The sequence below is a fragment of the Tenrec ecaudatus genome, chromosome 5 (genome assembly GCF_050624435.1).
Source record: "Tenrec ecaudatus isolate mTenEca1 chromosome 5, mTenEca1.hap1, whole genome shotgun sequence".
Lineage (NCBI taxonomy): Eukaryota > Metazoa > Chordata > Mammalia > Afrosoricida > Tenrecidae > Tenrec > Tenrec ecaudatus.
The window spans coordinates 156,038,596-156,065,035 of NC_134534.1; the positions used below are offsets into that span (position 1 = coordinate 156,038,596).

The 26,440-nt window shown below is 43.5% G+C and overlaps 1 protein-coding gene across 1 annotated transcript in view; it reads left to right on the forward strand.

Annotated features, from left to right (window-relative positions):
- Window positions 1-26,440, forward strand: part of ADARB2 (adenosine deaminase RNA specific B2 (inactive)) — a 268,729-nt gene that overhangs the window by 181,808 nt on the left and 60,481 nt on the right. Inside the window, exon 5 of the mRNA XM_075550899.1 lies at window positions 13,371-13,539. Coding sequence (XP_075407014.1) covers window positions 13,371-13,539 — 169 coding nt within the window. The remainder of the gene's footprint in view (window positions 1-13,370; window positions 13,540-26,440) is intronic.

The window sequence follows — 26,440 nt, forward strand, 5'->3', positions numbered from 1 at the left end:
GCTCAGTGCCCCTTAAAGCCGTAGCTCTCCTTTCCTCCTCTTTCCCACTCCAGAAACCATTGGTAACCAGTGATACCTATATATCTGCAAAAGACCTCTTCTTTTGCGAAGAGGAAATGCATGTAGAAACCCAATGAGCAATGCCTACTTACTGGCGGTTTATTTTTGGCTTTCCAATTCTTCTCCTCTGGAAGGTTATGTTTTTTGTTCTAACTGCCGTAATGAGGAAGAAGAAACATTTGTTGAGTGCTTGCTGGGTCCTAGGCTCCTGAGGAGGACCTTCACCAATGATAAAGAGAGAGTCTTTTAGGTTTTTAATCCTCCTTAGTTTACCTAGTTCTCTAACTCACAGACTGGAGCAACACCCAGCTGAATCAGAGAAATTCATTCTTCCGTTTGCCAACTTCCCTCCAGTCTCATACCGTCACCTTTCGAACATGGTTGGATAGAATCCTTTATCATGGGATTCTAAGTTAATGTTTCTACGTCCTATGGAGGTCAAATTATGGAGAGGAAATAAAATTCTATTGAGAAAAGGATGCTCAGAGCTCCATCCCACCAGCTGCTCCACAGAAGCAATCGCTTCTATGAAGATTCAAGACTTGGAAACTCTTCTTTGTGCTATAGCGTCACAAGATGCCACAACAATGAGTTTGGGTTTTTCTTTTGGTTTGGTTTGGTTTGGTTTGGTTTGGTTTGGTTTGGTTTGGCACTCTAGAGGTGAGGGCCTCATGGGTGTGGTGTGAAACGGTGGATCCATTCTCCTGCAAAAGAAATTGCCCCCTTTAAGACAATGCACCCAGGAAAAGGTTAAAAATAGAAGGTGAACTGGAGGGGTGTTTTGTGTTGTTTGGTTTTGAATTTATTCAACCAGCTGGATCTAAATGATAATCAGCAAACCCTATAAAACGATTAACCTGACCATTAGGCAGTTACTGGGAATTATCTTTTCCATTCCCTTTTATAAAGGTTTGATCTCAGGAAGGCCCAGCCTGGGAGGCCTTCAGACAGCAACTGCAAGGAAAAAGTCCTGCCCAAAGTGTGGGCCTGGCCCTAATTTATCAAGTTTTCTCCCCTGCCGATTTGCCCCCCATGAAGAGTGAGAAGGGCGCTGAGTGGGAACCAGGGGTTGCCAGCCTGCTCCCGGCAGCACGGCTCTCTCTCCAGAGGGAGCGTTCTAGCTCATTGAGCGCCTGTCTCCGTCCATTGGGCACCAAGTGCAGCCTCCCTCCAGCCCGCGATTCCAACTTGCAGTGTGGGTGGTTTAGAAAAACAAACAAATATATTCTCCGTTGCACCCTGGGGCACGTCTCCAGACACAGATGCCTATTATTTCGTGCTGCTTTGAAGCAGGAGCAGGTGCTGGTAGGAGGACACGAAGCATTTTGCCTCGCGTTTTTGCTGCGGAGACAACCAGGCAAACATGAGGTGCTACCGCCTGAGCTCTGCCTGCCTCCCTGTTCGGCTGATGTTTCTCTCCAACTCAGCCTACCTGGGGGCCGAGAAGCAGGCATGGCATATGTCAAGTGTGTCACGTCTGCTCGTTAGGCACAAGGCATACATCGCATTGCCTTTCTTAGGTTAAGTAAGAACAACATCCACAATGACTACTACCACTTACTAATGGGGCCAAGCTGAGGCCGGGGGGCCAAATGTGTTCCTGGAGATGTTCAGTGGCTGATTTTTTGGAAGCAGACTGCCAGGCCTTTCTTTGGATGCCTCTGAGTGGGCTTAGGCCTCCAAGGTTTTCTTTCCCTAAACCATGGATGTCGTTGGCGTACCTGTTTACTCTAAAGTTTATAGAGACATATAAAACAGATACATAAAGACAGCTACAGCATCACATGCAGTGCCTGCGACCACACCGCAACCTCTCTGAGTCATTCGAAGCCCCTTTGCTGATAGCTTCCTTTCTGAACTGGAAGAGGTGTCAGCCATGCAGAGAGTCAACTGCAAGCAGTCCCTTTACAGCCTGGGTCACTCAGTGCCTGTGCTGGGCATACAGGACCCCTCCCCTAGATTGAGGGGTCCTCTCATTAAGACATTCCTTGCACCAGTCTAAGACAAACAGAGTGATGGTAGAAGGAACAGGTAGGTCCCTTTCTTACTCTAGCTCCAGGGAAAGCGTTCTAGAGGAGGCCAGCTATGGATTTAAATGAGACCACTGAAAGATGTAAGCCCCTACTCTGCCTAACGGAGTTCCTATAAGCAGCTGGGACCCCAGGCATTGCTTTCCCCATCCTTGGTTCATCCAATCCAAGCCAGTTGGCAACCACATAATTCCAGAAAGACCTCAAAGTGTTCACAGAACACATATGTCTGAGCCGCATTCTGGGAAAGAGTTCCACAAAAGGAATGGTAGTTTGGGGATGATTTGGGCAAATTCCATTAGTTTAGCACAATCTCTAAAGTTGCTGAAGCTTCTCCCCTGGTCAATTGATGGAACACAGGCTAGTCGAGATGGGCGTGGAGTTAGACAACATCACAGAAGAATATGGGTCAGTTGCATCATTCCAGGTATTGGGGCTGGCCAAGACAGGGTCTGCTGAATGCCCTGCGATAGCGGAATAAAGTGTAGAATGACTGGGAGGGAGGCTGGAGGTTCAAACTGAATGCATGGATCATTTGCACCAACCAGGAGCTCCTAATAAGGGTTGGGGGGCGGGGAACATACTCCTTGCCGACCAGTCAGTTCTGACTAATAAGGGTAAGGAAAGCCACAGGCCTACAGCCATTGCCTAGAAGGATACTTCTGAGATGCTCACAGGTTAGAGGCGGGCACTAGCTCGTGGGAAAAACACCTGCTGTTTCCAGTTTTAAAGGAAAATTCTTTAAGCACCACTTATAATAAAAGTGGAAGGGAGATTTCCATAGATATCCTACTCATGAAGTGTTTTCATTTGAGCCTCTTTAAAGAAAGTTTGATCACTGGACAAATGGATGAGTGGTCAAGACCTTGACCATGAGAGGCTCCTACTTGGCTGGACATGTCAAGACATCCTGGGGCAGACTCACCAGGATCAGCCTCGGCTAAGATAAAACCTGGAGCTGGGAGCTTTGAAATGCATGCTAGGACTGGAGTCCCAGAGGCCAGCGGGTCAGACACACGCTGCTCACTTAAAGTAAACCTGATAACAGTCCTCCTGAGAGGAAGTCCTGGTCACCTGGATCCTCTGGTCTGAGTGTCCCCAGAAGGGTCACTGGGAGATGATTATGCTCCTAAATGCAGAGGTTGTAGGATGCAAACAACCTCCAGTCCATGACATTGACATTTTTATAGTCAGTCCAGTGTGTTCACTGTGATTAAAAGCAAGTTTATGGTCTGCGGTTCTTAGTCTTCCTGCACTGCTTTTTATTCTCATTCTCTCTCTCTCTCTCTCTCTCTCTCTCTCTCTCTCTCTCTCTCTCTCTCTCTCTCTCTCTCTCTCTCTCTTTCTCTCAGCTTCTTTCCTCTTGCCAGTGCCTTGGTCTGCTTTGGGCCGGATATATTTAACTAATTGTTTCCCTCACTCCCACCTTTGGCCTGCAGAGAGCTACTGAGTTCTCTCCACATGAGGCCCGGAGCACGCTTGTCTTGCTATTAACCTACAACTGTGCAGGAATTCGAGCACACACCCCCATACGTGCATACACACATCACACATGTACACCTCCACATGGGGTCTGTAAAGCCACCTAGAAACCAAAAACCAAATTCACTGCCATTGACTCATGGCAAACTCATAGCGATCCCCTGTGGGTTCCTGAGAGGTCGATGTTTACAGGAGTAGAAAGCCCCGTCTTTCTCCCAAGGAGCTGCTGGGGGTTTCAAACTACCGGCCGTGCAGATTGCAGGCCTACACAGACCCACTACACACACCCCCAGGGCTCCCCCAAAGATACCTCTGGCATGTCTGGTTTGAAAGGAAGTTTGAGAACTTGGACACCGTTGCCTGTATTATCCTCCCTTTCTCGGAAGGAGCAGAACCACAGAAGGCAGGTTCTGCAGATGTAGTTAACCCAGTACTAAACCGAGGGTTATACAGGTGGGAGGCCCATAATCGGAGAACTTTTTAACACCTGGGACTCCTAAGACCCGATGATGTCTGGCCTTGCTGCTCAGCAACTCCCACCGTGGCCTCCAAAGTCCTTCCAACAGTCAGGGGTGGGGAGCTTTTTGCTGCCAAGGGCCTTTTGGATATTGAGAGCGTCATTGGTGGGCCCTACTGCTCAGACACTGACTTAACTCACGCTTAATATGATGGCTGGAACCAGTGGGGGGATCCAAATAATTTAACCACTGGGTCACTGCCCCCAATGACCATGTGAGGTATAAAAAGCGATATATCGAAAGGTAGTTTATTTTTTCATATAGTCAGTACTTACGGTATATAAGAACAATAAAAGAGATATCTAAAACTAGATGTTGTTATAGTTTTAAAATATGAATGAAAAAAATATGAAGTAATATCTGGCCCCAAAAAACAACAAACTGATTTAAGATATTTCCATTTTTCTTCTGATTGGTGCCCTCACTTGCAGTATTTTTCACTTTTATCTGATCATCATCAGCTGTGTGGTTTATGCTTAGCCATCTCTTCACTGGGGGAGGAGAATCCCACTCCTTTAGAGGGAGGCCAATTAGATAATGGTCATTGAATTTGACGTAACAGGTGACGTCCCTTCTCTGAACATATTATGTTCATCTTTGAGAAAAAGAAAAAAAACCTTCTGCCTCTGCTGAACTTTGAACTTACAACAATTGTTCTGACAACATTTTTAGCTCTTTGAACACTTCCAGGAATTACATAGTTCATTCATATAATATCTCATGAGAATTTAGGCCGTAACACAAAGCTGAAACAAATGACAGTGTGTCACCTTCTGGTGGTTGTTTAGCGCATTTTCTCTTTACCTTATGTGTTTGTTTACTGAATTACAAATACAAGGAAATAAAAATATAGTACTTTATCAAAACTATAGCGAGTTCTATGAAATTAATAAATAAACATTACAAGCATAGTGCCATCTTATTTTTTTATACCTATGGATGGAATGAACATTACTAAGGGCACTAAGAATGGTGATGTTAGAAAAAGGACAAGGGATGTAAATGTGTGATGAGCACTTTGAGCAGGTGGCCAGCCACCCACCGTAGAGAGCACCCTGATTACAAGAGCCATTTTCATAACCAGTTTGCCAAACTCAATGAAAAATTAGGTAGATCAGTTCTGCTCACCTGGTGCCCAACTGGCTGAATCCCACTCCTGACTGGAACCGCTTCTCTTTGGTGAGGCGTGTGATGTTTTTTGGTATTGATGAATTCCTGGGTTCAGTATGTTCCCACCACCCCTAACTACAAACTTTCAGGAATCCTCCCTACCCCCTGCCACAATCCAACTCCAAGGGAGCTGGGAGATTCCCAACTCCCTCAGACCCAGGCCCGGGAGCTCTCTGTGAGGATCCTAAGGGCTATCATTCTCTATAGCCTGGCCCCGTTTCCCTGGGGTGCCCTGAGAAATGCTATATTTCCATCTCTATTTTCAAGAGCATGCTTCTGCATAGATTACAAACTCTCCATCCCAGGAGTTCTAATATGGTATCAATACCAATTGGTCCAAGATGGTTTTGGAGATGCATTGGCTGCAAACCAAAGTATGCATTAGATTTGGTTTACATGTGGGAAGGTGTTTAAAATGAAGATTCCTGCCACACACTGTTTCCTCCAGTTTCTGAAGCATTCGATGTGGAGCAGGGCTGGAGAAGATACCATTTTAAAGCTTCCCCAGATGACTCATCTGATGATCAAAACCACTGAATTAGAACCCCCTAAAATTGTCCCCAGTCCAGATTAGACATTGATCTATTGATTGCAGTTTGGAAAGGTCTGTGTGGGTATGGTGGTCTAGTACAAGGATCAGGATGGATCATATAGAGCCTTATGGCAGGATTCTCTGATCAGCAGCGTAGTAGAGAGTCAGAAGAAAAGGGTTCGCTGGTCACAGTGTAGGAGTACCAGTGCTAACTGCTAACTGCAAGGCAGTTCAGAACCACCAGCTGCTCGATGGGAGAAAAGAGTTGGTCCTCTATGACAGGAGGAGTTCCACCTTGTCATAAAGAGCCACCATGAGTTGCCTCGCCCCAATAGCAGTGAGTTTGGTTTTTGGTTTTGTCACAGTGTGTGCTGAGAGACAACTGCTTCAATGACAGACCTCAACAGAATGAGTCATCTCAAGCTACTCCATTCAGCTCAGGTAACTCAACCACCTAAATTGAAAGTCCAAGGTCAGATGAGGTCGAGACCTATGCCTAATAGACACTTTCTGCCCACAATCAGGAAAACATGTGCTTTGCGTCCTGGAGTTAAGAGTCTGCTGGATTGTGTGTTCTCTAGATGGTCAAGTGCATCCACTCCCAACGAGGGAGGAGGCATTCAGAAAGTCACTCAATGAGAATAACCCTAAACAACTCGATTAGAACCATGACAGGCCTGATAAGAACTTAGTGGTAAGGCATTGATTGAACTATGATAGAGGAAGTACTGACCTCTAACTCACAGATGACCTCAGTGCAAATGTGTCTGTGATTCTCCACCGTACTATGATTTTTAAATGACATTGTCAATCGTTCTTAATCATTGTACAAAATTTAATATCTTTCCAAACTATCTTCCATGAAATATATCATGGGCAATAGCCTGATTATGATGGCAAGTCAAAAATTCCAATTCATACAGGTTTACTCCAAATAAAACATGTCTCTGTGATCAACAAATGCCTGGAGATATTCTCTCAGTAATACACTTGTCTTCGCCTCCTGAGGCTGCCTTCCTAAAAGGTCCACTCAAGATAGTGGCTTGCTTGCAAGGGGATCTGCCGGGCCAGTAAATCCAAGACAGAGAGCTCCACTCAGATAGTTATGGAAACTGTTTGGGGGATCCCAAGGGGTGAGCTTGATAGATTTTCTGGAAAGGCACAGGATGATCATGGAGACTTATTAGGAGGAATCACGTGAAAAACTGTGAGTTAAAGGCCAGGAAAGTTGCAACAAGGATATCTTTTTACCATCACAACAATGACCTTGGTCCCTCTTCAAGCTTAGCGAGCACTGTCCCATAATCCATCATGGGAGACCCTATCTCATCCACACTACAACACTGACCTTGCCCCTTCACACTTCTTTTTGTTTCCAAAACTTAAAGAATATTTCAAAAGACCACAGTTGAATTCCCTCAAGATGCCTCCTTTTGACAGAGGGTGAATCAAGGACTGTAGACTGACTTGGGGAAAGGACTAGAGAGTTGAAAACACTACCTTCAGAGGAGTGTAGACCTAGATACAGAATATCTTGAGAAACGACAGCTTCACATTTTTATATGTTAGTTTAATAAAGGTTTCTATGAATTGTAGCAATACTTTGTGACTTACCTTTATATAGCATCTATTTATTTCACAGTCATCAGCTGAGTTCCTAGTACAATCTAAGCCCATCTGATTCATTACATGCAGGCATTTTGAGAAATTAAACAAAAGTACAATAGGAAATTAGAAAATCAAAATTCCATTTCTATATTCAGATTTGCCTACTGAGTTAACAGACACATGCAGCATAGGATTCCGGGATTGCACATTCATACATTGTAGGATCAAGACTTTTAAGTCGCCCCATAATTCATCATCATAAACATCATTATCATCATCATAAAAGCCAAAGGTCACCCACATGGCCGAAGTGCAAATAGTGTTGAAATTATTATCATTACAATAAGTACTAGATTGCTTCACAGAGATATCTCCTGAAATAAGATTTTTGAAGATGGTTTGAAAAGTTAAATCCTTTTCGTATTTTAAAATATTTTCTTCCTTCCTCGTGTCTTTGTTTGTACCTTTGTTGATTTCTCTCTCTTTCTTTCCCTCATACCTTTATGACAGCCATGTGTCCCTTTTTAAAGTAGATCTTTAACTACCTAGGTGGACATCTTTAATTGTCACTTATATCCAACTCCTTCGGCTTCTCCTAAAAATAAAGCTTTCACTTCAATCATCTTCTAAACCTGATTACTAATTACTACTCTCATTTTATCTTGACATCAATCTCAAAAGCTAAGAATTTTACATGAAAAAGCACCATTAGTAAGTACTATAATAAAAAGTTCAATGATTAAAAATACTAGAATTAGATGAGACTATTCTGCTGTGCTTGAGCGCATGTATATACACTGGAGGCAGGTTCTGAATGTTTAAAACATCCCCTTGTCTCAGGCATACCACAAACCCACTACAGATTATTTAAATTCAGTTCCCTGCAATCGCTGGTTGGATTGACATTTTGTTCGGCTTGAAGTGGCATCTTCAACTTCCTCCTGCCTCTTGCAATTAGGAAGAAAGAGCCCGAGAAAACAGGCTACCCAAGATTATAGACACTCAGGTCCACACTGGTACTGATGAAGCTGATCAGGGAGTATGCTAGAGAAGGCAGCCTGGGATTTAACAAGTCCAAAAATAAACACTTCGTGGAAGCATCTTGTGCACCTGGCTCTTCAGGTAAAATTAATCTAGCTAGAAAACTTTGGGTTAACTCCTCGAAAGCGTTGTTAATTCAAATCATGTCTCCATGTTTTCATGCCTTTCGCTGTCTCTGAAATCTACTTTATGGAAAATTAATTTTGCAGGAGAAATGGATATGAATTTAGAATCGTGTTTCAATAGAATAGACAATGTTTTGAAGTGGCTAAGTGCTCACTGCCAACCAAAAGGAAGGTCAGTAGTTCAAATCTGCCAGCCACTCTGTAGGAGAAAGATGGGACAGTCAGCTTCTATAAAGATCTTCAGTCTGGAAATCCTCTGGATTTGTTAGGTTGCCATGAATCAGAATTGACTCAAGGGCAGTGGGTTTCTGGCTTTGGAGATGGATGATGTAAAATAGTTGAAGTGTTAGGAGACTCTAATCTCCCTAAAGAGGAGCAGCAAGTCCCTGATTCGCTGTCCCCAAAATGAAAGAGGGAAGTATAATTTAAAGGTTGAAGGTTTGATTCCATGCCAAGATACTTCAGGGATGGCACTGGTGATGTCCCTAAAACCACTGAAAACTCTAAGGAGCCCATTTCTACTCTGACATATATGGGGTGGCCTCATACACGCTAGAGTCAACTCAACAGCAATAAGTAATAGATAATGTTACTATTCGTTATAGTAACTCCTTCACTCTCCAAATGCTAGATAGGGCCAATGAAAATCGTTTCTGGGAAAAGTCTTATCTTAACAGTATTAAAACAAAAAATTCTAAGAAATCAAACTGTCTGTCATTGAATCGATTCCACCTCAAAGCGACCCAGGACGGAGTAGAACTGCCCTTTTGGGTTTCCGAGACTTTGAATCTTTGCAAGATTCAGCAGCCTCATGGTCCCCGCAGTGGCTGGTGGGTTAGAATCACCGATTTTGTGGTTAAGCCACTCAATGGGCAACCCACTGAGCCACCACAGTATAAAAAATCAGATTAAATGCTTGTTCAAGTGTTCCTCACATCATGAACTGTGTTGCATTCAACTTACGGTCTTGTTATCATTGTCGTCGTCGTCGTCATCCTACTTCCTGAAACATTTTAAACAAGGAAGAAAATCCACTCTCTAACTAGGGGAGAACTCGGCATTTGTTGACTGTGACCAGTGAGACTCTTCCTTCCCTCAGTAACTCACAAACCTGCCCCAAACTTGCATCTCCTCCTGTAGCTCTGGTGGCAAGGTCAAACGATGATAGGAAATCTCTCAGAGCTTTGCTCTCTCCAGAAAGTAAAGCAATCTGTCTTCCAAAAAAAAAATGTAATTTTTAGAGAATGATGTGTATTCTAAGAAATTCAGTTCTTAGAAACAATAAGTAAACTGAAAGTTGCTTTAAGTTCTGTAGGACAACAGAGCTCCCATACAAAGCTAAGTCAAAAAGCACTGCTATAAAATCCTAGAAACCTTCATTAAGTAAAAATTTCAAAAATGTATTTCTTGATAGAACCTTCACCTAAACCTATACACTCCCTCCACAGTATTTCCATCTCTCTAAGCCTGTCATTTTGTCACACAGAGATGGCTTGTGCATTGCTGTGTGCTGGAAGTTACGCCTGCTGGGTGACCCATAGTGAACAGAATTCAGTGGAGCCTCCAGACTGAGACCAGCCTAGGGAGAAGGATGTTCCGAAGGAGCAAACCTCATGACTCGCAGCAGACCGCTGTCCGTTCCTTTACTTTGTCCGCAGCCAGTGCTCAGAAAGCAGTGTTCAGCGAGTGTCACGTTGGGCAGACCCGCTGTGCAGATGTCGTGAAAGTATTGAAGAGCAAGGCTATTGAAAGTAGCATGGACTGCCAGATGGATTACTGGAAGAAGTACAGCCAGAATACTCCTTCGGGGCAATGATGATGAGACGGCATGTCACATACTCTGGACACATGATCAGAAGAGACAGATCCTCAGAGAAGAACATTGTGCTTGGTAAACTAGAGGGTCAGCAGAAATGAAGAGGGCCCTCAGCGAGATGACTGGACACTGTGGGTGCAGCCACAGGCTCAGACACAACAGCAACGGGGCCGGTGGCATAGGACCGGGCAGTGCTTCGTTGTGTGGCACACAGAGCCCACACAAGTCAGACGGACTCAACAGAACCTAACGAGAGCAAACTTTCCTGAAGAGCGTCACCCTTTGGCTTCCGCCATGCCGAAGCAACAATGTTGTAATCCTCAAGGGACTCGAGTTATGTTCCTTTGAAATGTTTCCTTCCGATGGACAGACGACCAAAGAAAGTCTGGAGCTGCAAGGTCGGGGCTGCTAGGCGGAGGGGGTGATGCTTCACAGCGACAGGCTCGCCGCTCTAGCTAGTCTCGGGGAATGCGTAGATGCATTATGGTGAGGGGGGAAACAATTTTTTTTCCTCTGCACAACTTTGTTGATTTTTGCTTACTAATGCAGTTTTCCGTTTTCTGAAAATGTCATCATAATCCCCCATGATCCTTCAGCATCCTTTGCGAAAATCTGTCAAGATAGCCTCTTTGGGATCCCCTGACAGTCACCATCCGCTCTCTGCGTTGAATTTCACTGGCTCAGCAGACCCTCTCAGAAGCCACTGTTTGAATTCGACCTCTTTTCCAACGCACCCTAACTACCAAGGATACGACACATGTATTGTTAAGAAAACTTGTCTACCGTCACCTGCTGATCACAGAGCCTTGTTTACATACTTTTGTTTGGAATTAGCCTGCACATGTATGAACTGGAATGTTAGTAGCATTACTTTTTGACTCATCCTCGAATAAACCCAAGGATGAATTTTATCTGCTGCCTTCCACGACAGCAAATGAGAGGAAAAATCCATCATCACAAGTTCTAACACTTAAATAGAAGCTTTTTAAAGAAAGCGTTTAATACTCATTCATGGTATCATACATATATGTAACTCATAGGATCACTTTACAGTTTGATATATAATTTGAATGCAAAACACTTAGCCATTTCTATACTACAATATAATCCAGAGTTGATATACAAAATTTTTAAGAAAAAATACTAAATTCAAACTTGTCATTTGTGTCACTTCTGTAACTACAGGGTGTGGGTGTGTGGACGTGTGGGTGTGTATGCGCACACACACTCACAGAGAAGTTGACGGGGCTCAGGCCAGAGAAGGAGCAAGAACGCATTAATACTCAGGGAACAATTTCCAGCCCTGGTTCACGGTCATCAGAACATAAGGAGAGCTGGTTAAGTTTGCTCTTGAGCTAGCATTTTGCATATGCTACCTTACTTAATCCACATGCCCGACAGATATGTATTATCATTATCCCCATATTAAGATTAATTAATACTTTCAATGTGACATTCGTAGCTTTTCCAAAGTTAGACCGGTAAGAAAAGGCATACAAGTGCCCAGAAAACAGATCCATTGTCCTCCAGTCAATTCTAACTCATAGCAGCCCAGTAGGCAGAATAGAACTTAGGGTTTCCAAGACTCTAAATCAGGCGTCCTCAAATACGGCCCGCGGGCCACATCCGGCCCACCGGATGTTTTGGCCCTGTTTGTTTTTTAGCGCAGGATTCCCAGGGGGTGAGAACGAGAGTTGGAAACACAACCTTCAGACGTGTGTTAGACCTGGGTGAAGGCTATTTTGGGAAACAATAGCTACATATTTTAATGCTTTAATTGAATAAAGGTTCTCATGCTCTTCTGAAAAAAGAGATATGTGCAGTGTACATAGGAATTTGTTCATAGTTTTTTTTTTAACTGTAGTACGGCCCTCCAGCAGGTCTGAGGGGCAGTGAGCTGGCCCTCTGTTTGAAAAGCTTGAGGACCCCTGCTTCTAAATCTTTGTGGGAGCAGAAGCCGCCTCTTTCTCCTACAAAGTGGCTGGAGGAACTAACCTTGCGATCCGCAGCCCAGCACATCACCCATTGTGCCACTAAGCCTCCGTAGCCAGATTAAAGTCTACACCACGGACTGGAAAACTCCACCCCTCGGGCCAAATCAGACCCACCACCACTTTTTATGTGGTCTGTGAACTAATTTTCTGGTTCTTTTCTTTTTTTCCCATTTTAAAGTGGCTAGAAGTGGGCGGGGGGGAATGAAAAGAAAAATATTGTAGAATGGTGTTGCTGTTAGCTGCCGTCAAACCGGTTCCACTCACTCCCGGGCCCAACAGAACAAAGCACTCCCAGGTCCTGGCCATCCTCACAATTGTTCTTAATGTTTGAGCCCATTGTTACGGCAGCTGTGTCAGTCCAGTTTGTTTGGGCCCTTCCTGGTTTTAGTTGCCCCTCTAATTTACCAAGCATGAGATCTGAAGTTGAAATTACAGTGCCCATAAATAGAACTGGACGGACACACTGCCACGCTCATTAATTTATCCATGGGCCGTGGCTGCTTACATACTGCGATGGCAAAGTGATTAGACAGAGACGTTGTGGCTTCACAGAACCAAACCCACTGCCATCGAGGCCTAGATTTTAAGTTTGATGGAGCAGATAGCCTCATCTTTCTCCCAAAATGAGGCTGGTGAGTTTGAACCATCAACCTTGCTGTTTAGGAATCCAGTGCTAATCCATAGTGCCAACAGGGCTCGTAAAGCCTAAAATACCGACTTTCTGGCCTTTATAGGGAAAGTTGGCTGATCCCTGATCTAGACAGTCTTGCCCTAGAACTTAGGCTCTCGTTTACATGTTCTGTGAAGAACAGAAGAAATTTCTTCACACCCGACATCTGTTTCCTCGTGCTTCCCTGAACAGAATGACACTGAGCTCTTTTGGTCCATTTTGTGATTACAATTTCCCCAGCACTGAGAGCTACAGAACCCAGAGCGTCTCTTTGGACCCCCAAGCACCCCTGCCCTCTCTCACCCCCTGCCTTTTATCTCCCAGTGAACAGGAGCAAACACATAGTCAGGAAGTTCCGAGGACACCTGCGGACGAAGATTGAGTCTGGGGAAGGGACCATCCCCGTGCGGTGCCACAATGCAGTCCAAACGTGGGATGGCGTCCTGCTAGGGGAACAGCTGGTCACCATGTCTTGCACTGACAAGATCGCCAGGTAATAGCCTGATTTGGTTTCCTCTTACAAAAGTCAACTGTGGTCTGTTGGGAGGATGGGCTGTGGTGCTGGGTCGGAAAAGGCAGCAGGCTCCTGACCTGTGTATGTGTCACACTGACTAAGATCAGGTCATCAGGTAAACATTGGATGGTGAACGAAGTTCGTAGAGAGAGGCCTCACTCGCCTTGTTCACAGCTCCTCTGTGAAGCCGTTTTCACCTTGCAGTTCATGTACTGGCGACAAGCCCGTAACAGACCGGTTCCTGTGAAGTCAGTTCTGATTCATAGCAACACTGGACATGCCAGCGTGGAATGGGTCATCTCCACAGATGTTTGATGGCTGCTTTTTCAGAAAGGGATCGCTTTGTTTTCCTTCGAGAAGATTTGGGGTAGACGCCAACTTTGAATTAGTTGCCAAAGTTTAACTCTTTGCATCACACAGAGATGATTTGAGGCAAAGCGTCTCTTTTTTTTTTTAAAGTTTTTATTGTGAATTGTGTAAAGGTTTACAGAGCAAATCCATTTTCTGTCCAATAATTCACCTCATTTCATTTTGTCTCATTGCAATCCCTGCTCACCACACTTCTTCCTTGTGTTTTCCATTTCTATTCCATCTTCTGTTCTAGCCCTTCCTGCTTCCTGAGCTTTGTCCTTGGGTAAATGGTGCCCTTTCTATCCTCAATGGTTGGTTCCTAAGGTTGATTCTATCCTAATGGTTGATTCCTATCCTCAATGGTTGATCCCTACGTCCATTGTGCCCTGATGGTATTGTTCTCATTATAGACCTTTCTATTTGGAGGCTAAAAATCGAGTCACTGGGGAGGTAGAGGGTGTTTGAGTTTAGTTTTATGCCTGAAGGGTGACCAAGATTCAAGGGTTTGCCCATTCTCTACCCAGCCAGTACATCTGGTCTTTTTCATGGTTTTGACTTTTGTTCTACATTTTTCTCCCATTTGACCTCTGAATGTGAGTCCTTTCAAAGCACCCAATGTTGGCAGCCAGGCACCATCTAATTCTTCTGGTCTCAAAGTCATAGTAGGCTGAGTGTCTCGTGGTCTTTCAGTCCTTTAAAAAACATTACTTGTATATATCTTTGATATTCTTCACCACTCTTTGTTCTGGAAAGGAGAAGACAAATAGTTATACCTTAGAAGGCTGCCAGGAAGCCTTTAAGATTCCAGTCAATATCCTCCAAAGTAGGCTATAGAATATTTTCTTTGTAAATTTTGTTGTCTGTGAACTTGATATCCCTTATGACTGCAATCCTGAGCAATTTCAGGCCCAGTGACTCATTCCATGAAGCTATTGGTTATATAGTTTTAACTTTGTCCCTTATATGTTCTACTATATTTATGGATATAAATATAGCATATACAAATATAGATATATAAATATCTTCTATACAGCATATATATCCATGGGTATAGTCCAATTCTCCTTCCCAAACCTGCTCAGCTTGCATATCCATCTATATATCCACTCATAAATTATTGTTATTACTGGATTACAAGATTGTATATATAATAATATTTACCTCTGTTGCCTTTAACTCTTGTCCTTCTCCCAGGGCCTCTCTTTGCCTTGATGATTTCTTTTGCTGACTTCCCTTATATTACATATTTCCTTCCCTTCCACCCAAGTTAATGTGTCTACTCTCTTGTTAGTAATTTACCCTCTCTCCCCTCCCACGTAATCATTGAGCCTTTTTATGGTGAGAACCTTTCACTGACTTTTTATATCATGCAATGTTGTCCTTCTGCAGTAGGCGATTTTCATTCAGTATGCTGTCCACCATATTCATCCATGTCATGAGGGTCTTGCAGATATATCATTTTTCTTGAGCATTGCAAAGCATTCCATTGTGTATAGGTACCGTCGTTTCTTTGCCCGTTCGTCTGTTGATGGCATTAAGTTTGTTTCCATCTTTGGGCTGTTGTGAATACTGCTGTGGGGAGCAGCTCTTATTTCTGTAGAAGATAGCAGGTTAGGTCAAAAAATCTTGTCAGTAGGGTTCCCGATCCTACAAGTATGGTTTATGTCTAACCAAGCCCGTTTTAAGATGTCTCTGCTATCAGTAGACAAGGCAGACAGGGTCTCTCAGTAATCCACTTGCTTTAATGGCCTTAAGAGGACTTCAAAACTAAGTCCAAGAGAAAGAGTGGCTTCCAAGGAGCTCTCCTGTGGCATTTCAATTCAAGGCAGAGCAGTCAGCTCAAAAGGTTATATAGTAACTGGTTTTTGTTTGGGGGGGGGGGATTGAGAGGGCTTCCTAAGGGGTCATTGTGATAGATTTTCTCAAAGGACATGGAACCATAATGGGGGTTATTAGGAAGAAGCTTCATGAAACTTGAAAAGTACTTAGTAAGAAACAAGGTCAGGAAAGTTAAACAGGAGTTTTGTTTTTTTTTCAAGAGCAGCAGGGACTGTCCTACGAGGATTTTGTTTGCAAACCTTACTCCACAGCCCTGATCCCTCCACTTTGGAATTCTTTTTGTTCCCAAATCTCAAACAGCATTTAAAAGGAAGATGATTTGAGTTCCTGAGGATACCAAAATTGCTGTTTTAAAGCATACGTATCTTCTGCCTATTTTCGGTTGGGTTGTTTGTCATTTGTTTGCCTGGTGTTGATGTCTTCTATAAGCTTTAGAGATTTGCTCCTTGTCTGAAATGTCATGGCCAATGTTTTGTTTTGTTTTGTTTCCCAATCAGTAGATTTTCTTTTTACTCTTTAGGTGAAATCTTTTGATAAGGGTCTAATTTTTAGGAGGTCCCAATCATCAAGGGTCTCTTCTGCTGTTTATATATTTTACTTATGTTTGAGAGTGTATTTAGGCTAGGTGTTTACATTTATCCCTTACATTTATCGCTCATTTTTCTCTGATGGTCTTTGTAGTTGGGTTTGACATTTAGGTCTTTGATCCATCTTGAGTTACTTGTATACACTGTGAAGCATGGGTCCTGCTTCATGTTTCTACCAATGGAGATCCAGTTTCTGCCAGCACCACTTGTTACAGAGATGATAACTTCCCCTACTTTATTTGAAAACAAATTCCAGCCTTTTTCAAATAGGTGTCGTCTCCAGGTAGATAGATTTCATCCTGGGTTCTTCATTTATGTCCTGCCAAGCTGCCTTTGGATCAAGCCATTTCAACTGCCTTGAATATCTAGTAGGCGTAAGGTTGGGAAGGGTGAGGCCTCCTACACTCTTCCTTAGGAGTGCTCTGCTTCTCCTGGATCTCTTTCTGTATAAAAATGCCAATTCATTCTTCCCTCTCTTGAAAGAATGATGATGGAATCTGGATCCGGGTGGCATTACACCTGCAGATTGCTCTGGGCAGTAAAATCAAAGTGTCTTCACAGACCAAATACTGAACAATTTCCCAGTGTCACTACAAACCAAAAATGAGCCCAATGCCACATCTCACAAGGGAGATCGGGTGGGTTTTGAACCGCCAAATTGTAGTTGTCAGCCTAAGGCCTAACCCACAGTGCCACCAGGGCTCCTTAGAAAGTCCTGTTTCCATATTAACATGATACTGAGGCTCACAGCAGTTGTGCTCAAGGCACAGAGTTAGCAAATGAGAGAGTGAGGATTTGAACCCAGGCACTTAGCACATAAAAAAATCCATTTGTTGATTTGTGTGTGTGTGTGTGTGTTTTATAATTCACCTCTGATAACACAAAATATTCATCCATTGACAGCAAGCAAAGTCCCTGTGTTAGTCTGGGTAGACAAAAGAAACAAATTCATAGGCACACTCATATATGTATAAGAAAGCTTTATATACAAGAGCAATTGAATATTGAGAAAACATCCCAGCCCAGTCCAGATCAAGTCCATAAGTCCAATATTAGTCCATGCATCTGATACCAATCTATAAACTCGTCTTTAGACTCATGAAATACATGCAATGACACTGAATACAGGAAGATCACAGGCCAGTGGGTGGGACATCTTGTGGATCCAGTGGCATTGTAAGCATCTCAGTGCTGGCAGGGGTCTCCAAGTGGCTCCTCCAGCTCAGCTCCATGTGTCTTGTCAGTTTTAATGTCTCCAGAGTGAGCAGAGAGAGTGTCTCCCACCTCCAAGGAGAAACACCAGAGTTCCCAGAATCCTCAGGAGACGGTCATGTCCACATAGAGGCCTCATTGGCTATGACCTGATTGACAGGCTAGACTCAAATTGACACCAGATTATGTTAACTACCACAGTCCCCCAGGAAATGATGGAGAAATACATTCTATTTGAAGTTCAGGGGAAGAAGTACAGAGCATTGAAACGCAGGCCTTGGTAGCCAGAGGACAGCAGCAAAGAAAGACCAAAAGAGCCTAGGCATCTTGGTTTCAGTCCAGAGGAGGACAACAAACCTCCTTAGCTTGTTCCAGATGTTCTTTGGATTTCTGTGTGGCTTCAGTATTCCCAACTCCCTACTTCTGCTCTGCTGGTGCTGTGGGCTGTGCATTTGGCTTAGCACTTGGCAAGGTCAGCAGTTCAAACCCACCAACCACTCCAAGAGAAACAGATGAGGCTGTCTGCACCCAGCAAGAGTTAGAGCTTCAGAAAACCTACAGAGCAGAGTTGGGATTGGCTCATTGGTTTGGATTTGGTTTACTTCTGCTCAAAAGGGTGAGCTTCAAACTATGTCTCTGTGGCTCTGTGAGATTTCTTCAGCTAGAGGGCAGATAAAACAACAACCCTTAAGAGCCATGATCCCACGTTCTCATGAGAAAGTATAAGTAGCTTCAGGGAAAATAGTGCCATTTACTTCCCTGCGTCTGATTGATCCCAGCAATGAGACAGCCTAATGAAAATGAATCAAAGCCCTGATTCTGTATCAAAGAGCAACTCACAGTTATCAAATAGCTCGACTTGACAGAAGAAAATGGGCGCATCCTTTGTAATATTTTCACCTGTGCACGAAATGAAAGGAAAGCAACCATTTTCCCTTTACCCAGAATTCTCTTGACACCCTGAGATAACATTAGGTTTCTAAATTCACTCTGACTCCCTAGAAAAATGAAGTGAACTAATACCACAGAATTGAAATTGTGTTTCTTTGGGATCTTAAACATCAATAGACAGTAAATTAAGCATGGGCTGCAAAACCTGCATTGTATTTGTTGCTGGCAGCTCTGTCGATGGTAACGTAACTGCTCACAAGTCAGTTTCTTCTATTTTTAATAAAATCTGCTTAAAAAAATAAAAGTCCACCTTGCATTCCAACACCAGGGTTTGTTCATTTTCCTGGAAGGAGAAAGAAAGACTCTAGATCCTTGTTCAGAAGAAGAAGTTTCAGAAATCACAGAGCCCATGGCCCTAGATAGGTTGCAATGACAGCTCTCTCCCTGAATTCACCCAAAGGTTCATCCTCCAGGGACACTGGTTGATTAGAATGGACTCGTTACTAAATCTATTTACCACAGTAGCCCTTATGGTATACTGGTCCTGTACTGGGCTGCTAACCGCCAAGTCAGCTGTTTGAAACCACCAGCCACTCCAATGGGAAAAGATGAGGCTTCTACTCACATAAAGAGTTACGATCTCAGAAACCCACAGAGCCATTCTACCCTGTCCCATAGGGTCTCTATGCATCAGAATGGCCTCATTGCCAGTGATATGTTTATAGAGATTTACCTCTACTGAGTTCTGAGTCCCAAAGTCTGGCACCTCTGATAGCAAGAGGTCTCAGTTTCCCAGGGCTCCCCTACAGAATAGTGACAATTGGGTGGCTTCTTCTATCTTGGAAGAGGTAAAGCCAGAGGGCTCCTTAGAGACCAAGATGGGAAGCTCCTTGTCACATCCTTTAAATGTGTTATCAAGAGGGACCATGTACCTGGAAAAGGACATCATGCTTGATAAAGCAGAAGGGCAGCAAAAGAAAGGACGACCCTCGACGAGACGGACTGACACAGAGCTCCCCCAATGGGCTCGGACCTAAGAACAATAGTGGGGACCAGACAGTGCTTTGCTTTGTATACACGGGGTGGCTAAGGGCAGGAACCGACTTGATGGCACCTTAGCAACAACAAGGACAACAGGTGGCTTAAAAGACCAGAAATGTGTTGTCTCAGTTCTTGCTTCTTGAGTCCAAGTCAAGGCGTCGGCCATGCTGACTCCTGAATGCTCTGAGGGGGACACGTCTTGCCACTCGCCCAGCTTCTGTCACAGGCATCCTTCTACTGATTCCCTGTCTCCCCGACTCTTCCCCTCCTTTATAAGGAAGCCAGTCATAGAGATGAGGACCCGCCCTACCCCAGTAGGTCATATTCACAGGTACAAAAGTCACAACTTCCACAGAGCTCTTTGGAGAACAGTTCCATACTTAACAGGGTAAGAGTCGTAGTGAGAAGTGTAAGGGTGAGGTGCTGTAACAAAGAGCTGGCCCGCTGGTCCAGACTTAAGATCAATCTCTTTCTCCCTGCTAACTCATTTAATGTCCCTCAAAAGCCAATTTCCTTCTCCTTTCCAGTCATTCTCTTTATCTGCTGTCTCTGCTTCTTCTTTATCTGCTGTCTCTGCTTCTTCTTTATCTGCTGTCTCTGCTTCTTCTTTATCTGCTGTCTCTGCTTCTTCTTTATCTGCTTCTTCTCCTGCTTTTCTGTCCTTGCTTTGCTCTTTTATCTCTGAATCACCTTAATTTCTTTGTTGATGTCGTAATATTTACTCCCGAAGCATATCATAAGTAATTCTTCAGCTTCTTGTTTTCCATTGAGGATTTTTATCTCTCTCTCTCCCTCTCCCTCTCCCTCCTCCCCTCCCTCCCCATGTTCATCTCTGACTCCCCTCAGACTTTCTAAACCCACTAGACCATTACTAATGCTTATTCCCTACCCACCAACCACTGAGCCACCCGTTTCCCCCCTGGCTGTAAACCTCATCGTCCTAGGTTCCAATCATGCACCCACACCTCCTTCCCTACCCTGAAATTATAGGAACTCATTTTGTCTTAATGCTGTTTGCCTCTGCATCTCAGATGTGACCTTCAGGGGATTATTTGTCACTTGATTTGCATGATGTCTGTCACAGTGAGATGCGCATGACAGCCCTTGGTAAATAATACTTGTTGCTAATGATGATGGGGAGAGGGCAAGGATGATGAGGGCAGTGACAGAATGAAACCCCCATCCCTGAGGGAAGCCTTTCTGCAGCGGGCGAAAGCCAGGGACCTCACCCCACATCCTTAGGCAAGAAGTTCTCGTGCACCCACCAGTAATCACTACTCTGAACATATGATTTGGATATTAAAACAAAGGCAGGGGCTCGTTCATAATGATACCACATTTGCCGATTGTTTAGCCGGGGCATTTGTTACACTAATGATTCAAGACCATAAGCATCTGTATTGGGCAGTATTTGTGAAAAGGCTCCACCAGGAGACCATCTAATAATGCATGTGTTCATCTGTTTTCTGGCCTTTAAAAAAAGTTAATCCTAGAGCTTAAATCATGTTCAAAGAAAGGGTCCTCTCTCTACAGGCCCAGATGAAATGTTCTAACTCAGTGGATTTAAGGGTCAAGGTATTCAAGGCTCTGTGTGTGAGGATACAAAGCCTCGGTGTGTGAGGACACAAAGATGTGGAAATCACAGTCTTTCTCTGCAAGGAATTTAAGAAATAGTGGGAGAACAGACCCCGCTACTCTACCTGATACTATTCCTACTCTATTCGTACTCATAGCAACCCTCCAGAACAGGGTGGAACTCCCCTTGTGGGTTTCCAAGACTGTCAACTCTTTACAAGAGTAGACAGCCTTCTCTTTCTCCTGCAGAGTGACCGGTGGTTTTGAACTGCTCATCTCAGGGTTAGCAATCCAATGCAATTAGCAACCTGAATATGAAATACTGTTGTCAGTGCTGCTGTTACCTCCAATTGAGTTGATTCTAGCTCATGGCAACTCCATATGTCATGGAGTGGAACCGTTGCCCCAGACTTTTTTTGGCTGTAATCTTAATGGGCGACTATAGTTAGGTCTATGTTCTCTAGACCCCTGGGTGGGCTTCAACTGCCACCCTTGAGATTAATGGGCTTTTAAACATTTTTAAAATAATTGCATTTTAAAATTAAAAAGTGAGTTACATAATTTCCACTTAAATAGATGAAAAGCAAAGGCACTCACAGTCAATGCCAACCACACCCGAATTATTTTGCCACCCTTTAGCATCGCTTATCCGCTCGGTGTTATGAGCGCTATTGCAGCTGCGTGGTGAACCTACCGTCAAACACGGCGCAGTTGTGCATCTCTTCCCAATTCTGTGCTCAGCGTCTCCAGGCCAGGAGCTTGAGGCGGGCTACAGTGAGGATGTTTACAGCATGGAAATTGACAACTATAAATCTTTCCATTGTTGAGCTAATTGTTACCAGCAGTCCAATGTAAGTACCCTAAGGGACCTTACACATATGTACACCAAGTCTATAAATAAAATCATGAGGCTGATTATGTAAGCGATAAGTTGTACCCAAGTGGCAATGGAAGCACATGAATGAAGAGCTAATGGTCATTGACAACACAAGCATATTCCTAATGGGGAGATGGGGTGGAAGGAAGTGCCAAATAGGATAGATAAGAACTCCTTTCAAACCCAGACCTGAAAAAAAGTTGCATTTGCTTTATACTTGGTAGCCCCAAAGATACTGTCACCCTACCACTCCCCACTTGCTCTCAGTAAATTCTCCGTGTCCTTACAATTAGAACCATGAATGAAACGGTCACCTGCTCGCGAACATTCACCAGGAAATCTCCTTCCCACAGAATGGACCTGAAGACAGTGAGAGAGATGAGTAGAGATTTCCCATCCCCTCCCTTCTTAGGCACCTGTCTCCGACGTGTGCCCCCTGGATCCTGCAATGTCTATTCCGAAGCTGGTTCTGCATCCTGATCATGTCACCGCATCTTTCTCTTTGAAAACTAAGGTCCAACCCAAGATCATGCCTTATCGTTCCATCCCTCCCTTATTATCTCCATTTTTAACAATTATCTACACGCATAGAGCATCTGATACCTGTTCCCACCCCACCATGGAAACTGCTCCCACTAAGGGAGCATTAACAGTAAGCTCTTTTCTTACATCATCCTCGCTGTAGTCTGCTGCCATCAAGTTGGCTGTAGGACTCATCATGACTTCATATGTGTCAGAACAAAATGTCATATGGCTCGGCGCCATCATCAAGGTCCTACAGCGTTTGAGTCCATTGTTTTGGCTGTTGATTACAGGACTCTGCACCCTGAAACACGCTGTCTTGTGTCTCTAGTACGCAGCTCTCCCCTCATCTTCCTCCGTGTTCCAACCACCTCTGCCCTCAATCCTCTTTCCGGGAAATTTGAACTTCGCAAGTGTTTGAACTTCGCAAACACTTACTATTTCGCTCATGTCAGGTGCTGTTCTAAGTTCTTTGTAAATATTGTCATGTGATTCTACACGTTAAATAAATTATTATAATGTCTCATTTCAAGTATCCATATATTAGATCCTGTAATCACCCGAGGAGGTAGGTTCCGTTCTCACTGTGGGGTTCTGGGTGAGGCAAACAGCATGCTCGGTGGTTAACCAAAGAGCTGGTGGTGCATGGCCACCCAGAGGGACCTCCGAAGATATGCCCAGTGATCTTCCTCCAAAAATGACAGCCCCTGAAAATGCTGTGACACACACGGGGTCACCAGATGTCAGAATCGACCCCGGAACAACTGGTGACTGGCTGTTTACCATCGTGTTTTATGGGTGAGAAAACGGAGTCCTAGCAAGGTTTAGTCACAATTTCCACCCTGTAATTTTATTTTTATGTTTACTTTGGTGGTAAACCTAAAGATCCAGACATGTCTTCTCTGCTAATATCAAGGCTCTCTTATCCAACGGCTTCCTCAGCATTTCCACCAAGAGAAGACATGAGGAAAGGAAAAATGATAATACTTAAGTGCTTATTTTTGTGCCAGGCTCTACTCCAAATACTTTATAAGCTTTATCTCATTTTGCTTTCATGATACCCCATAAAAGGTGGTATTATTTATGATGTATCATGAAGACAAAATGAGATAAAGCTTACAAAGCATTTGGAATATCAAGATATTGTATATTATACTTCTTTAGACAATGATTCATGTGTTACAAAATATTGTATATGCAGTCGGCACTCAGTAGGTATTTATTTATTGAATGAGTGAAACCTACTCTTTTGTCACAACTGTCATTATGTAAAGTATGAATAGATGCAACATGATGGAGCACGGCTTGGAAACTTATGATTAAAAGGAGGCCCATGCTTTTCAAAGTCCTATACAGATAACAGTGGGAAAATGAAAAATGTTTTCTCCAGCACCCTAGATTTCATCCTTCTCTTTTACGCAGGCTCAGAAGTCCCGCGTACTGCCCGTAAATTTTAGGAATGTGTCTATAACCAACTATAACCCATGATTCTCTTTCCAAGGCAATAAGAGTCTTATTCCCACTGCTGCTTAGAGCCCCTAGCCATTTACATCCAGTAATTTCATAAATTGCATCTGGTGATTTAGAAATTTCTCTATTAATAGATGCTATTTGGTTTAAGCAGCCATGAAACAGAAATGTTAAGCTGAATTCTTCTATCGTCTGTTTCATATGAGTCTTATATACATTAAGATGAAAATACAGGAACAAAACTGCATCTTTAATTGAGGTAGGGAAAGTGCATCCACGAGACAAATTTGCAATTCTCTCTGTAAATTCCCTTTGATACCTATGAAAAATGAACTGGAGGCAATTATACCAAGAGACCTAAACAAATTACACGGCTTCATTATTTTCCACCTATTGATCAAAAGTAATGTGCAGGTATCCCCTTTTTAGATCAATAATACCTACGTAATGATATAAATTAAACCACAACAAGCATTCTTCTGAGTGCAGAATTCCATGAATAACAATTGATATCATTTTACAATGTCAGCTGTAAGATAGGCTTACAGCAAAATATGTTACAGAAGGCCTGAAACTTTTAGAGTGGTTTAAAATGAGCCATAAAACACGGTGAAGAAAACTTCCCAGGGTTCCATCAGTAGGATAATTTTTCACATTTGCTTATATATCCTCTAATATTTCAAATGCTGCTTTTCCTGGTCTCCTACATTGACTTCAAGCTTTCTGACTCTGTGGTGAGGGCCGTGAAGCCTGGAGGAGAAAGAAACATTGAAAGAATCGTGTTAAGGGGAAATGGTGATGGATTTAACCAATCGAGTATTTTTACGAGTTTACAATGGTCCCACTTCTTTATCAAGGGATAGGAACGCTATTGGAAAGGAGGGCAATCCCATCAATGAAAAAATCACCTTTTTTCTACCTGATTGTAATGTTTCTCTCATCTGTCACCAGTTGTCACCAAGTCCATTCTGTCTGCTGGTGGCCCAGACATGTCAGAAAAGAATGGTGCTTTTTGGTGTTTGTAGTGACTGATTTTTTTTAGAAGTAGACTGCCAGACCTTTAGGGGACTCCAACTGGTGACCTTGTGGTTAACGGAGGAGCCTGTTAACTGTCTGCAGCACTCAGAACACAAATGCTTCTCCAGGAATCTTTTCGTTCATTCATTCATTCATTCATTCATTTGTTCGTTTCTCTCTAGCGCCTTTTGTCCATAGGCGCTATGCATCAGAGCCGACTCAACGGCACCTAACAATAGCATCTTCCATAAGAATTGGCTCTTTTGCTGGGAACGGGAGATTCTTGTATCCTCCCTCTTTCTATCAGTTCTTTTTCTCAGAAAAATCGTTGAGATGCCACCATGAGCCCCTTCGCGTCATCTGAAATGTTGTCTTGGCTGCAGCCCCTCTCTCAGACCTTCACTTCAGTTACACACTGAAGCCCATAGTCTGTTCACACGAGTGGGACTCTCCTCCCCCCCGACATGCTGGAAGTGACCTACCCTGATCTTACATAAGGATACAGCTTTGATTCCACAGTATGTCCTCATTGGTCCCCAGAAGGAAAGGGAAAGGGCTCTTACTACCGATCAGAACAGCAGCTAAAGGCAACAACAAACACAATCTCTGTCAAAGGTAGCAGCAACTAAACTATGAGTCCTTTGGGTTGGAACGAACTCTCGTTGACATGAGTCGATTCTGGTTCATGGTGACCCGACAAGGCTGGGTTGACCGGGCCCCGGCGGTTCGGGACTGTGACTCATTAAGGGAGTAGAAAGCCTCCATGTCTCTGGCAGAGCAGCTGGTGATGCAACTGCGGAGCTCACAGTTAGCAGTCCAACGCATAAGCCCTGGGCCACCAGAGCCTCTATTTTGTTTGGAACAGAGTCATCAAAATTCCTGGAAAATGATAATGTGTTGAAAGTAAGGTCATTCTTTCCCGTCTAGGTTTTTGGTAAAAAAAAATTTTTTTTTTTAAATTAAAAATCTGGAGCAAAATACCATCCTGAAGATGTCAACGCTTGTCCAAATGTTGCAGGTGGGAGAATCAATTCCTTCGTAGGGTTATTGACTCTGCACCAACAGAGAACAAAATGAAATCTGTGGCCACAGGCAAAGTGAAATACCCCAGAAGTTCCCAGACAAGTGGGAGACCTTTACGGAGCAGTCAGAGCAGTCTGCTTCTTTGAGGGTTCGACACCCATTAAAAGTAAAAAAACCATGAAGAGACATTTGGAAATGATTAGAAAATTAGAAAAGTGACATAATTAGCCACTATCCCACTAGTGGTTACAAAGTAATAGTCCATATGTTGTTATATTGCTGTCACCTTTTATCCCTGAACTTTAGGTTTTCAGGTAATTGAGATGATGCTGTTCATCATTTTGCTTGCTCTTTTTTTTTTTACACTCAACAACATAATCATTCCTTTTTTGGTTAAAAAAGAAGTTTCAAGCAAACCAAATATTATGAGTAATAGTTGTATCTTTGGTCCTTTCACATTTGCAGGAGATCTGGG